This window comes from Dasypus novemcinctus, chromosome 5, assembly GCF_030445035.2.
Source record: "Dasypus novemcinctus isolate mDasNov1 chromosome 5, mDasNov1.1.hap2, whole genome shotgun sequence".
In the NCBI taxonomy this organism is placed as follows: Eukaryota; Metazoa; Chordata; class Mammalia; order Cingulata; family Dasypodidae; genus Dasypus; species Dasypus novemcinctus.
In genome coordinates, this window is record NC_080677.1 from 113,168,708 (window position 1) to 113,183,563 (window position 14,856).

A 14,856-nucleotide genomic window follows, 5' to 3' on the forward strand; every position below is an offset into this window, starting at 1 on the left:
TCCACCACCAAGTTAACTGTGTCATACAGTCCCTAGATTATCCTCTAGCTTTATTTCAAGTGACAATTTCTTCCCTAGACTACTCCTTTCCATGGGATTTTTTTTTCTTCAGCAATCGAGATGATCATGTGGTTTTTTCCCTTTGATTTGTTAATATGCTATATTATGTTAACTGATTTTCTTATGTTGAACCACCCTTGCATACCAGGAATGAAACCCACTTGATCATGATGTCTAATTATTTTAAATGCTTTTGGATTGGATTTGTAAGTATTTTGTTGAGAATTTTTGCATTTACGTTCATTAGGGAGATTGGGCTGTAATTTTCTTTTCTTGTAGTATCTTTATTTGGCTTTGGTATCAAGGTGATGTTGGCTTCATCAGATGTGTTAAGTAATTTTCCCTCCTCAAATTTTTGGAAGAGTTTAAACACGATTGATATTAATTCTTCCTGAAATTTTTGCGGCGGCTTGCTTGGTCGGTAGAGGTGGGGTCTGGCTGCGGACGAGGGGTCGGTCCAGCTTTGGACGAGGGGTCGGTCCCGCTTGGGACGAGGGGTCGGTCCCACTTGGGACGAGGGGTCGGTCCGGCAGCAGATGAGGGGTCGGTCTCACAGGGGTTGCGCGGTTCGGCTGACGGGGTTGCCCGGCAAAGCCGGCGACGAAGGGGTCGCCCGGAGAAGCAGGCGACGGACTGGGGACAAGGGAGGCCAGGCCCTTGTCGGGGGCTCTCAGGACTGGAGGGCGCATGGCAGAAAAACTACCGCGGAGACAAGGTAAACACGCAAGTCCACTTTATTGAGGGAGAGGCAACAGTTTTATAGGGGCTGGGGAAGGCTGATTGGTCGAAGCCACGCCCTGTTCTGGTTGGTTGCCGGCGAAAGGTCAGTGGGCGGTACTGGACGGGGGAGGGGTGGTGTTTAGGGATTGGCTGTTGCTGTTGCTGGGGGAAGGGGCAGGGTTTGGGGATTGGTGGCTGCTGTTGCTGGGGTGGAGGGCAGACTTGAGTTTCCCGCCCACGCCCGGCTGTTGCTGCTGTCGGGGGAGGGGAAAAGGGCAGACTGGATTTTTCCGCCCACGCCTGGCTGTTGCTGCTGTCGGGGGAGGGGAAAAGGGCAGACTGGATTTTTCCGCCCTGCGCCTGCGCAGGGAGAAAGAAGAAGAAGGGTGCTGCCCCACAGGCATCGTGTGGCGCCATCCGGGAGGAGGGGTGGCCGCGGAAGCATGGCTGCCGAGAAGGGGAGACCCGAGGGCACTCTGCGCCCATGCCGAGCTCCCTTCAGGGGTGGCGGTGAGTCCGACCAGCCACCCTATTATGGGGCAGCGGCTTGGCCTGCCGCGGCTGCTCCCCCGCCAGGCCAGCAAACCACACTTCAGCCCGAGGGGTGACCGCAATGTTTGGTAGAATTTACTTGTGAAGCCATCTGGTCCTGGACTTTTCTTTGTTGGAAGAGTTTTGATGACTGATTCAATCTCTTTACTTGTGATTGATTTGTTGAGTTCCTCTATTTCTTATGGAGTCAATATAGGTTGTTTTTGCATTTCAATATAGGAATTTGTCCATTTCATCTAGGTTGTCTAATTTGTTGGCATAAAATTTCTCATATTTTTTTAAGATCCTTTTTATTTCTGTGGGATCAGTTGTAATGCCCCCCCTTTCATTCCTGATTTTATTTATATCTTCTCTCTCTTCTTTGTTAGTCTAGCTAAGTGTGTATCGATTTTATTGATTTTTCTCAAAAGAGCTTTTTTGTTGATTTTCAGGTTTTTTTAAATCTCAGTATTGTTATTTCTGCTCTCTTGCTCTCTTTCTTTTTTTTCTGCTAGTTTTGGGATCAGTTTGCTGTTCTTTTGCTAGTCTTCCAATCCTGTTAATATTTTGATTTTAGCTCTTTCTTCTTTTCTAATATAGGCATTTAGAGGTATATATTTCCCTCTCAGCACTGATCTCACTGTATCCCATAGTTGTGTTTTTTTTTCATCTTTTTTTCTCCCCCAGCCCTGCCCCAAGATGGCTTCCTCATCTGTTTGATCATTGTTTTTGCTTGCGGACTGCTCATTGTCTATTTGTTTTTAATTTAGGTAGCACCAGAAACCAAACCCAGGGCCTCCCGTATGGAAGCATGCTCTCAACTGCTTGAGCCACATCCATGCCCTGCTCGTTGTTTTTGCTTGTTTTCTGCTCCTAGTGTTTGTTTGATGTCTGCTCATTGTTTGTCTGTCTTCTTTAGAGGCACTGGAACTGAACCAGGGACCTCCCATGTGGGAAGCAAGTGCTCAACTGCTTGAGTAACATCCACTCCACTCCCTTAATCCCATAAGTTTTGATATGTTGTGTTCTTGTTTTCATTTGTCCCAAGATATCTACTAATTTCTCTTGCAATTTCTTCTTTGACCCACTGATTGTTTAAGAGTGTGTTGTTTATATATTTGCAGATTTTCCCCTTTCCCATATATATTAGTCAGCCAAAGGGGTGCTGATGCAAAGTACCAGAAATCCATTGACTTTTATAAAGGGTATTTATTTGGGGTAGAAACTTACAGTCACAAGGCCCTAAAGAGTCCAACTCAAGGTTACTTAAAAGGTACTTTCTCACCCAAAGTCTGTTGCCATATGTTGACACAAGATGGTGGGCAATGTCTGTGAGGGTTCAGTCTTCCTCTTCCTCTTAAGTCTCCATGGTCTCAGCTTCTCATCTCAGCTATAGGCTGGCATAGGGCTCATCTCTTTTCCCAGGGCTCATTTCTTTCCAGGTTCAGCTGCTCTGGTCTCTTCACAATGCCAGCTATAGACTATCAGACTGATCTCACTTCCTGAGGCTGCAGGATCCTGTCTGATGAGATGTCTCTCTTCCTCTTTATTCTTCTCTTTGTTCTCTTTCTCCATGTATTTGCTTCTCTCTCTTTGATTGAGCATCCATTTATATAGCCCACAGCTGTAGCCTAGCTGTAGGCAGGGACTCAAACCAAGTTGCACTAATGACATGGTCAAATAAAAGCGGTAATCTTGATCTACTAAAGTAAAAGTGAACCCTCTGAGTCTAATACAATCTAAATGCCCAGAGGAACAGACCAGTTTATAAACGTAACCCAATATTTATTTTTGAAATTCATAAACAATACCAAACTGCCACACCATCTGCTATTGATTTCCTGCTTCATTCCATTATGATCAGAGAAAGTGCTTTGTATAATTTCAGTCATCTTGAATTTATTGAGAGCTGTGTCGTGGCCCAACAGGTGATCTTTCCTGGAGAAAGATCCATGAAAGCTTGAGAAGAATGTATAACCTGGTGATGTGGGGTACAGTGTTCCATGTATGTCAGGTCCAGCTCGTTTATCATATTGTTCATTTTCTCTGTTTCCTTGCTGATCTTCTGTCTAGTTCTATTGATGTTAGCTGCATACTGAAGTCTCCAACTATGGTCATAGAGACATCTATTTTTCCTTTCAATTTTTCCAGAGTTTGCCTCATGTATTTTGGGGCACCTTGATGAGGTATGTAGATATTTATTACTGTTACTCCTTCCTGGTGGAATCTCCCTTTTATTAATATATAATGGCCTTCTGCATCTCTTATCACTTTTTCTGCATTAAACTCTGTTTTGTCTGACACCAGTATAGCTACTCCTGCTCTCTTTTGGTTACTATTTGTGTGAAATATCTTTTTTCCAGTCTTTTACTTTAGTCTCTTTGCATCCTTGGGTCTAAACTGAGTTTCCTGCAGACAGGATATTGATGGCTTATGTTTTCTTAGCCATTCTGTCAGCCTATGTCTTTTGATTAGGGAGTTTAACCCATTAACATTCAATGTTATTACTGTAAAAGCATCTCTTCATCCATTTTATCCTTGGCTTTTATATGTCATATCTTATTTTTGTCCATCTTATTATGTTTTTTGTTACCATTTCTAATAGTCTTCACTTCTACATTCTCCAAGCCTCTCTCTCTTGTCTTGTCTTTTCTGACTGCTTTAGGTTTAGAACTCTCTTTAGTGTTTCCTGCAGATCTGGATTCTGGTTTATTAACTCTCTCAGTTTCTGTTTTTCTATGAGTATTTTAAGCTCACTGTCATATTTGAAGAACAGTTTTGCCAGATAAAAATTCTTGGCTGGCAGTTTTTCTCTTTCAGTATCATAATTATATCATACCACTGCCTTCTTGCCTCCATAATTTCTGAAAAGAAATCCACACTAAGTCTTATTGGACATCCCTTGTATGTGATATTTTGCTTTTACCTTGCTGCTTTCAGAATTTTCTCTTTCTTTTTGGCATTTGGCATTCTGCATATTATGTGTCTTAGGGTAGGTCTATTTGGATTTATTCTAATTGGAGTATGCTCTGCTTCCTGGACACATATAATCATGTTTGTCAAGATAGTTGGGAAATTTTTGGCCATCATTTCCTCAAATATTCTTTCTGCCCCTTTTCCCTTCTGATGTCCTTCTGGAACTTGGGTAACAAATTTGTTCGTGCACTTCATGTCATCATTCACCTCCTTGAGCCACTGCTCCTTTTTTTTTTCCATTCTTTTTTCTCTCTGTTCTTCTTTCTTTTCAATTTCTGTTGTCCTTTCTACATAGATGGTGCTTTCTTCCATGATTTCAAATCTGCTGTTGTGTACCTCTATTGTATTTTAAATCTCACATACTGTGTCTCATTCCCATAAGCTCTGTTATTTTCCTATCCAAAATTTCTTTGGGCTCACCCAGTGTCTTCTTAATGCCTTTTATTTATTTAGCCATATTGTCCTTCAACTCCATGATTTGATTTAGGAGATGTGTGTGAACATTGTTGTTTGGCTGTTTCAAGTCCTGGGTCTCATGGAGCTTTGATTTGTGCATTTGCCTGAGTCATAGCTTCCTTTTTCTTTGCATGGCATGTAATATTTTTGCTGATGTCTAGGTATCTGATTCTGACATTGAATTTACTCTGATGTTCAACTTCTCTCTCTTGCCTAAGGATTTACTGTTAAATAGCTGTGTGCTGCCACTGTTCTTTGACTCTTGGTTCAACTTGTCCTAGATATTTAGGATTGCCCCTGTTTAACTCCTCAAACCAGGGCTAAGGAGCTAGTAATGGGGTGCAGGCCAGTTTCTGAGGTCCTTGGAAAGGGTGGCAATAAAGGCACCTATTTCCCTCTCAATTATTTATTATTTTTCCCTGTCCATGTACTTTTCTAGTCTGACCAGTAGATGGCACTCTTTTGCAGAGGTCTCAATTCAGACCCCAGGTACTAGGGGGGAATGCACTCAGTGTAACTCCTCAGTCTGGGGGCAGTGCAGAAGCAATGTCCTCAGGGTTGGCCAAGCCTCAGAAACAAACTTTCTCAGAGGTGGTTCTCCATCCTTGGCCAGTCACATCCCTCTTCCCTCTGCCTCTTCCGCAACTTGCCTGGGGCAGTAAGAAGGGTGTTTGAGAAGTTACATTATCTTTAGCTCCCTGCTGGCTCTCAAGGCAAATAATGCTTCAGCCCCAACCAGCCTGGAAGTGTGTGACCCCTCCAAGCTGGCTGAAATCTGAATTTGCTGTAGGCTGTGTCCCTCCTTCTTCCCTTTCTTGGGTAAGAGGACTCCTGCAACACCCTTTATCTGCGGCCACCTTAGTCTACAGCCATGCAGTCTACACACTTATTTGCTCTGTAGGTGGGCGGAAGGGTACCTGCTGCTACTTTTACAGCTCTGCTCACAGGATTTTTCAGCCAGCTGAGATCCCTTTCATTTACTCCCCTCTCTTCTGGGTAGTGCCTTGCCTTCCCTGGATGTCCAAAGCACCAGAACAACCCTCCAGACAGTCTCTGCCTCTACTCTAGCTACTTTTTTCCTGGGAAAGAAGTGATTCCACTGCCTCTCTAATCCTCCATCTTCCTGGAAGTCCCTGAATCATTCTTTTAATGTGCTTTTGGATTCCATTTGTAAGTATTTTCTTGAGAATTTTTGCATCTATATTCATTAGTAAAATCTGTAATTTTCTTTTTTTTCATAGCATTTTTATTTGGCTTGGTATTAGGGTGTTATTGATTTCATAGATTAAGTTTGGTAGTATTTCCTCCTGTTCAAATTCTTCGGAAGAATTTAAGCAAAGTTGGTTTTAAATCCTCTTTGAGTGATGTGCAAAAATCACCTGTGAAGTCATCTGGTCCTGGGATTTTCATTTCAGGGAGTGGGGAGGGTTATGACTGTTTCAGTTTCTTCACTTATGATTTGTTTGTTGAGGTCTTCTATTTCTTCTAGGGTTGGTGTAGGTTGTTTGTGTGTTTCTAGGAATTTGTCCATTTTATCTATGTTGTTTAATTGGGTGGCATTCAGTTCTTAGTATACTATTATGACGTCTTTTATTTCTGTGGAGTCAGTAGTAATGTCTCCCCTCTCAATTTATTTATTTCCATCTTCTCTCTTTTTTTCTTTGTCAGTCTAGTTAAGGGTTTGTCTGTTACGTTGATCTATCAAAGAATAGACATTTGATTTTGTTGATTCTCTCTGTTGTTGTTTTATTGTTGTTGTTCTCAATTTCATTTTTTCTGTTCTAATCTTTGTTATTTCTTTCTTCTGTTTGCTTTGGGATTCATTTACTGTTCTTTTTCTAGTTCTACCAACCGTGCAGTTAGGGCTTTGATTTTAGCACTTTCTTCTTTTTTAATGTAAGCATTGAAGGCTATGCATTTCCCTCTCAGTACTGCCTTCACTGCATCCCATAGTTTTTGATATGTTGTGTACTTGTTTCATTTGTCTTAAGATATTTGCTAAAAATTTTCTTGTAATTTCTTCTTTGACCTACTGTTTGTTTTATTTAATCTCCATATATTTGTGAATTTTCTACCTGTTATTGATTTCCAGCTTCAGTGCATTATAATCAGAGAAAGTGTTCTGTATAATTTCAGTCTTTTTACATTTATTGAGACCTGTTTTGTGACTCAACATATGGTCTATCCTGGAGAAAGATCCATGAGAAGAGTGTACATCCGGCTGTGTTTGGGCGCAATGTTCTATATATGTCTGTTAGGTTTAGTTCATTTATCATATTATTCAAGCTCACTGTTTCCTTTTGATCATCTGTCCAAATGTTCTATCCAGTGATGAAGCAGTGTGCTGAAGTCTCCAACAATTTTTGTAGCATCTATTTCTTCCTTCAGTTTTGCCAGTGTTTATCTCGTTAATTTTTTTAGTTGAATAAATATTTATTAATGTCATTTCTTCTTGGTGAATTGCCCCTTTTATTTATATATAATGACCTTCATCTCTTACAACTCTTTTCATTTAAAATCTATTTTGTTTGATATTAGTGTTTTTTTTTTTTTTGCCCTTTTAGTTACCCTTACTAATAATCTTCTACACTCTTTTCCAAGCACCTCTCTCTTACCTTTTCAGGCTGCAGAACTCCCTTTAGTAGCCCTTGTAAGTCCAGTCTCTTGGTGACACACTCTCTCTGTTTTGGTTGATCTGTGAAGACTTTAAATTCACCCTCATTTTTGAAGGATAGTACTGCTGGCTAAAGAATGCTCAGCTGGCAAGTTCTTTTTTTCTTCCAGTATCTTAAATATACCACTACCTTCTTGCCTCCATGGTTTCTGATGAGAAATTGGCACTTTGTCTTATTGAGTGTCCCTTGTATGTTATGACTTGCTTTTCTCTTGCTGCTTTCAGAATTCTCTATCACTGGCATTTCACATTCTTCAGAATTGATATCTCAGGATAGGTCTTTCAGATTTATTCTGTTTGGGTTATGTTGTCCTTCTTGGATATTGATGTTTATGTCTTTCAAAACGATTGGGAAATTTTCAGCCGTTATTTCAAGTATTCTTTCTGACAGTTTTCTGTTCTCTTCTCATTCTGGGACACCAATAATGCATATGTTTTTGTGTTTTTCACTGTCATTCAATTCCCTGAGACTCTGTATAATTTTTTCCATTCTTTTCCTTGCCTTTTCTTGTCTTTTTGAATTCAGATGCTCTGTCCTCTAATTCATTTATTCATTCCTCTGCCATTTCAAATTTGCTATTATATACCTCTGATGTATTTTTAATCTCATCTATTGTGTCTTTCATTCCCATAAGAGCTATTACTTTTCTGTGCAACATTTCAAATTGTTCTTTATGTTCACTCAGTGTCTTCTTGATATCCTGTATCTCTTCAGCAATAACTTCTTTTAACTCCTTGAGTTGATTTAGAAGATCTGTGTGAACATCTCTGATTAGTTGTTTTCAATCCCATGTCTTGTCAGACTTTTGGCTGGGTCATATCTTCCTGTTTCTTAGTATGGCTTATAATTTTTGCTGACATTTAGGCATCTGATTTTGTTGGTGAGTTTACTCTGATGGTCAGTTTCTCTCTCTTGCCTAGTGGTTTTGTATAATGGCTCTTATTTGATTTTTGGCTCAACTTATTAAAAATATTTAAAATTGCCCCTTTTTTTATTTTTATTTTTTAAAGATTTATTTATTTATTTCTCTCCCCTTCTCCCCCCCACCCTGGTTGTCTGTTCTCTGTGTCTGTTTGCTGCATCTTCTTTGTTGGCTTCTGTAATTGTCAGTGGCTTGGGAATCTGTTTCTTTTTGTTGTGTTCTTGTTGTGTCTGGCAGGCTGCACTTTCTTTTGTGCTGGGCGGCTCTCCTTATGGGGCGCACTCCTTGCGCATGGGGCTTCCCCACGCAGGGGACACCCCTGCGTGGCAGGGCACTCCTTGCGCGCATCAGCACCGCGCATGAGCCAGTTCCACATGGGTCAAGGAGGCCCGGGGTTTGAACCGCAGACCTCCCATGTGGTAGACGGACACCCTAACCACTGGGCCAAGTCCGCAGCCCAAAATTGCCCCTTTTAAGTGATCAAAACAAGGCCAGGGACCTTGAAGCACTGATGGGGCATGGTGGTCTGGGGATGGGGGCATGAGAGTCCAAAAAGCCCTTTTCTTCCTTTGCTTTCCCAGCTCTCCAGCAGATGGCGCTTTTCAGTGAACCTTTCTTTCAACCCCCACTGGCTAGTGTTTCTGGGCCAGTTAGAGCAGCAATTCAAAATGGGCCCCTGCTGTTTAAACTAGCCAAAGAGAAGCCACACACAGCTCTCCACCATACACTCCCTTTTCCCAAGGAGGAAGACACCCATTCCCCTCTCAGTTGGTCACAGTCAGCTGCAGGTTTTACTGAGGCTGTTTGCTTCAATGGTGATGGATACACACAGTAGCTAGCCATGGGATGACTAGCTCATAGTTTTTGTTTTGACCTCTTTGTCTCTCTGTCCCCACTCTCTCCTGCAAGATGTGTGTAGCATCGATATTATACGATGTTATCACACACAAAAGTTTTATTCTTAGATATGTGGCCTCTGCTGCATCTGTTGTTTTACTTTGGATTCAAATTTATTCTTTTGAAAAATTTTATGCACATTATTTTAACTCATTTGACTCTGAAGGAATGTAAGTCTAAATAAAATGTTTACACCTTTTAAAATTCATTTGAGATATAGTTCTAGTTCCACATATTTCATTTATATTTTCCTGCATTTAGTAATGATACTAATCCATAAAATAATTTTAAATTCTGCCATGCATCATTAAATTTTTCCTTCATTGTAGATGTTTAAATAAGTCTAACTAGCCTATATACTGAAGAACTTCTTTTTGTGGACTATAAAGTAATTTTTTTTCAATGTTGCCTCAAGGTTGACTTTAATTTAGATACTTTACATAAAAGTCCATTATGAAGCTTATTTGTAGGATATTATAACATTGGTAATTTAATTTTTTTGTTTGTAATCAGGATGTACGATCTTTTGTCTAGTGATGTATTAAGACATTAGAAAATACATTAAGAATTGTACGAAATCCTTTATAACAGAAGTCATTAAAGTGGTGGCATTACAATGTAGTCTAATAGTAATTGAAATATATTCTCTTTACTCAAAGCACTTTGTTACTGAAAAACCATTAAGACACTAAGTATATGACCGCATTGTATCATTGATTGGTTTACATCATATTACAGATGACTTATGTCTTAGAAAGTTGACAGAAATACTGTATTTTGGGTAAGCTTTATATATAAAAAGAATCTTTTATATGGAAATTATTTCAATGAATATATTTTCCATTATTTTACTTTTAACTTTTCGCCCCAATCCATCTGGTGTTTTCCATAATGGTCTGTGCTTAGAGTTCCATCAAGGACAAGTGATTTTTTAAAAATGAGCACAGGATCCACCCTTCATCTTACTTCTTTTCCTTGAGTCATACCAAATTCTTCCTTGTAATTCAGTTATGCTAAGCATCCTTCTGGGTTCTTAAACATGCCATTCTTTCCACCTGGTATGCCTTCTCTCCAGATATTTGAATGCCTTTCTTCTTCCAATCTTTTGATCTAATCAAATGTCACCACTTTTGAGAGGACTTCCTGACTCACACTCTATTCCCTTCTCTGGCTTCCTGTTCCTTCATTGTACTTCACTGGGCCTGACATTATCTAATGGACTGTTTGTCTCCAACATTAGAATGGAATTTCCACAAGGGCAAGCACTTTTTATTTATTGCTGTATCCAAAACATCAGAGCACACTCTGGCACATAGTAGGTGCTCAATAAAACAGGGATTGAATGAATTTCTTGTCATGAAGATTTAATAAAGAATGCTTCTACATACAGTAGTCTCATTTTATCACTTTCATTATTATGATCACAGCTATTTCAGGTTTTTCAATTTGCCTTATTACTTGGAATTCCTTGGGTGCAATTGCCAGTTTGTTGGATATATTGAGCCTCTCTTCTCTCAAGACAGGTCCTGGGTTGCAGAGATTTAGACTTTGCTCAGCAAAGACTCTGTGACTTTTTACTTGTCTGCAGGAGCAGTTTTACTGGCTTGGAATTGCCACACAATATAGTGGGAGTTCAAGTTTAGATCCCATACCAGCATGCAAGACAGGAATAGAGTCTGAATTCCCACAAGTATTTCCATTCTCAGTCCAGGTAAGAGTTTGTGACAAGAAAAGTCACTGGGTCTATGGGCTGAGATTCCCAGACACCCCAACTTCTTATATTATCGAAGAGCCCAGGTTTTGTATGCCAAGCGCTCAAGGACTCTGGCTTCCCCTTTCAATCCAGGAATTCAAACTAAGGCAGATCTTAAGACACTCGGACCCTCTTGGCATCAATTCTTCTCTGCCTTGGAGTCTCCACTGCATTTCTAGCACCTGAAAATTTTTTCCTTTGGTTTTGAATTTTGCTATATTTTAAAAACAAAACAAATTTGTGTTTTGTATTTTCTAGTATTTCCACATGTGCATAGTCAATCATACTGACTGCAGGTACATGTGGTAATAATTTATCTTAGCATTTTTAAAAAAAATTTATTTCTCTCGCCTTTCCCCACCCTGCCCCAGTTGTCTATTCTCTGTGTTCATTCTATCTTACCATTTTAAGCAATGCTTCTTGAGGTATTAATGCCCCTAGGTATCCAAAGGTATTTATACATGGCCCCTCTATAGATGATCAGTAACAGAAATTTAGATTCTTTATACTCTAAGTCTCTGGACAATCCAGTGTATTAAAGGAAACATTAAACATTTGTTAGTAAATTTTGTTAAACAGTGATATCATCCATTTCATTCTACTTCATTTCTTCTTACCTTTGCTTTTTTTCTTTTTAACCTTTCAGAAGAAGTTTGTCTAATGGAAAGTAATTATAAGGGTGATTTTCCAATTAAGTATGTACAAGCTGTTGTCTTTGCCAAGGTTTTTACTTTTTAAAAATACCTTGCAGATGCCTTTATTGATTGAGCAAATGTTATACTCATAGCGTGAGTCCCCTAGGTGCTTTGAGCTTACTTTATATGCTATGCTTTATTATTATTAATACCATCCTAAGACTTATTTATTTTATTTTCAAGCTGACAATGCACACATTTTAAGTATACAGTTAGTTGTGTTTAGGCAAATCAGGATAGTAAACATTTTTATAACTCCAGAAAGTTGCCTCATCCATTTTATGCTTTTTATTTTAAACTTTTTTTTTTCCTACCAGATGTTGAGACATCTCACATGAAATCTGAAGAGCCTCCTGGGAATCTTACTACTGTGAATAGCCATGATTTCCTGGCTCCGACAGACAGAAACTACTTTGTTAAATTATGGGACAAGCTTTCAGCCGGAAAAACACCAGCGGTAAGGGAAGGACACAAGGGGTGAAACAGCAATTGATCATTACAGTGCCAGACAAAAATGGGATTTAATATTTTGAGACTAATAAATTTCGTCCAAACTATTCTCTCAATGGTATCAGCTGCAGACATATTTTTCAGTCTCCTCTTAACACCTGTAAGAATAGGCATTGGTTCTAAAATTAGGATATTCAATGCAAGATTGAATTGTGAGTAATTTTCCCCCAGGCTTTCTTCCCAGTGAAAACCCTGACAGAACTATTTTATTTAGCAAGAATAGAAAAGTTCTACCATAAAATAAATGCAGTAAAGTCTATATTTCAAGGGAAACATTGCTTTGTTGTTGGGTTATATAGTTTTGAGTGTTTTTCTACTGAACCTGAAAAGAGAGTACACCTTATGTTTTATAGCGCAACACTATTTCAACCATTCATATACTTTACTCCCAAATCATTTCTCTAAGAACTTAGAGAAATCAGCACTGACCAGAGTATTAAATGCAGAACTATCTCTGAATTGTACTGTACTTATTTTTCATTTGCATTATTTTTAAAAAAATCAGTTTTATTGATACATAATTAATAAAGCATACAGTCCGCCCAAAGTGTATAATGAATGGTTTTTGCTATAATCAGAGTTGTGCATTCATCACTTGGGTCATTATTAGAACATTTACATTATTCCAATAATAACAATAAACAAAAACAAACAAAAAAGTTCTACCCTTTAATAATCACCTCTCAGTCTCTCTGTGCTTCCTATCCCTACATAGCTATTCTGTTTCCATCTTTGTAATTTATTTCTATTTTGTATAGATGGAGTCAAATAATATGTAGTACCTTTTGTCTAATTTCTTTACCTTACTATATTTCCTTTTTTTTTATCCCTAATGGAAGATTATTAATATATTACTGTACTCTACTGTCCATATTTTGCTTTGGTTATTATAGTAGTTTGGCATTATTTATGAATTCCAAAAACAGATACTGGATTATGTTTGTAAACAGGTCTGTTTCTGGGCATATTAGATTGTATTAGATTAGGCTTTGATTTGGCCACATTAGTAGGACCATGGGGGTGGGGCCTCACAGAGAAAACAGCATGCAGAGGAAAGAGTTGGAGTTTTAATGCTGGCGCCCTGGGAAATAAATACACAGAAGAGGAACACAGAGGAATAGAGACGGCTAGGTAAACACAGCAGAGGCCCTGGGAAGAGAATGAACCTAATAGACTATAGCTACAGCTGAGCCCAGAGAAAAAACAAGCCCTGGGAGAAAGATGTGACTTATCCCAGCCTACAGCTGATATTGGAAGAAGCTGGGACCATGGAGCCTTAGGAGGAGGAGGAAGGCTGAACTCTACAGAGACTGGCAGCCATCTTTCTCCAACACATGGCAACAGACTTCGGTGAGGAAAGTAACTTAACACTTTCTGGCCTTGTGACTGTAAGCATCTACCCCCAAATAAATACCCTTTACAAAACCCAACAGATTTCTGTCCTTTGAGGTGAAAAAGGGTTTAATTTTGAGGAGGTCCTATTTATCTACTTTTTTCTTTTGTTGAGCATGCTTTGGGTATAAAGTCCAAGAAACCACCACATTACACAAGATCTTGAAAATGTTTCCCCATGTTTTTTTCTAGTAGTTTTGTGGCCCTGGTTTTAACATTTAGGTCTTTGATCCATTTAGGTCTTTGCATCAGCACCCCTTTTGACTAACCGATACAGTTGTAACATCTTGTTACATCTTGTAACAATATATTTATTCAATTTCAAGGAAAAAGTCTTATATATACAATATTACCCATACTTATATTTCACACAAAGTTTTATTATGCTATACGGTCCCACATTACATTTTTTAGCTTTCTTTCTAATAATATACATGACCTTAGATTTTCCCTTTCGACCACTGTCATACCCATATATTAGCACTGCTAATTACAAACACCATGTAGTGCTCTCAGCATTTATATTCTTTTCTAAAGATTTACAAACTTTTTACCATTTCTGCACAGATTAACTCTCAGCTTTCCATTCTCTAACCTCATTCTATTTTCTGGTGTCCTATATTCTAGATATTACCTCCATGAGTTTACATAATTTATTTAGTTGATAATATTACAATCACAAGGTGTTTGTCCTTTTGTGTCTGACTTGTTTCACTCAACATAATGTTCTCCAGGTTCATCCATGTTGTCATATGCTTCACAATGTCATTTCTTCTCACAGCTGCATAATATTCCATCTTATGTATACACCACAATTTATCCATTCATCAGTTGATGGATACCTGGGTTGTTTTCATCTTTTAGCAATTGTGAATAATGCTGCTATGAACATTGGTGTACAGATGTCTGTTCAGTCCCTGCTCTCAGATCTTCCTGGTATGTTCCCAGTAGTGGTATTGCTGGGTCACATAGCAAGTCTATTCAAATTCCTTAGAAGCTGTCAAACAGTCCTCCGCTGTCTCTGTTCTAGTCTACATTCCCACTGATACTGAATAAGCTTTTCCGTCTCTCCATATCCTCTCCAGCACTTGAGTTTTCTGTCTTTTTAATGGTGGGTATTCTAACAGGTATGAAATGATATCTCACTGTAGCTTTGATTTACATTTCCCTGATCACTAGTGATGTTTAACATTTTTTCATCATTTGTATTTCTTCTTTGTATAGTTATCTATTCAAGTCTTTTGCCCATTTTTAAATTGGGTCATCTAT

At 38.9% G+C, this 14,856-nt stretch overlaps 1 protein-coding gene across 1 annotated transcript in view; it reads left to right on the forward strand.

Moving 5' to 3' along the window:
- Nucleotides 1-14,856, forward strand: part of LRGUK (leucine rich repeats and guanylate kinase domain containing) — a 129,021-nt gene that overhangs the window by 82,373 nt on the left and 31,792 nt on the right. The window contains exon 16 of the mRNA XM_004465765.4: nt 12,003-12,142. Within this exon, the coding sequence (XP_004465822.2) occupies nt 12,003-12,142 (140 nt within the window). The remainder of the gene's footprint in view (nt 1-12,002; nt 12,143-14,856) is intronic.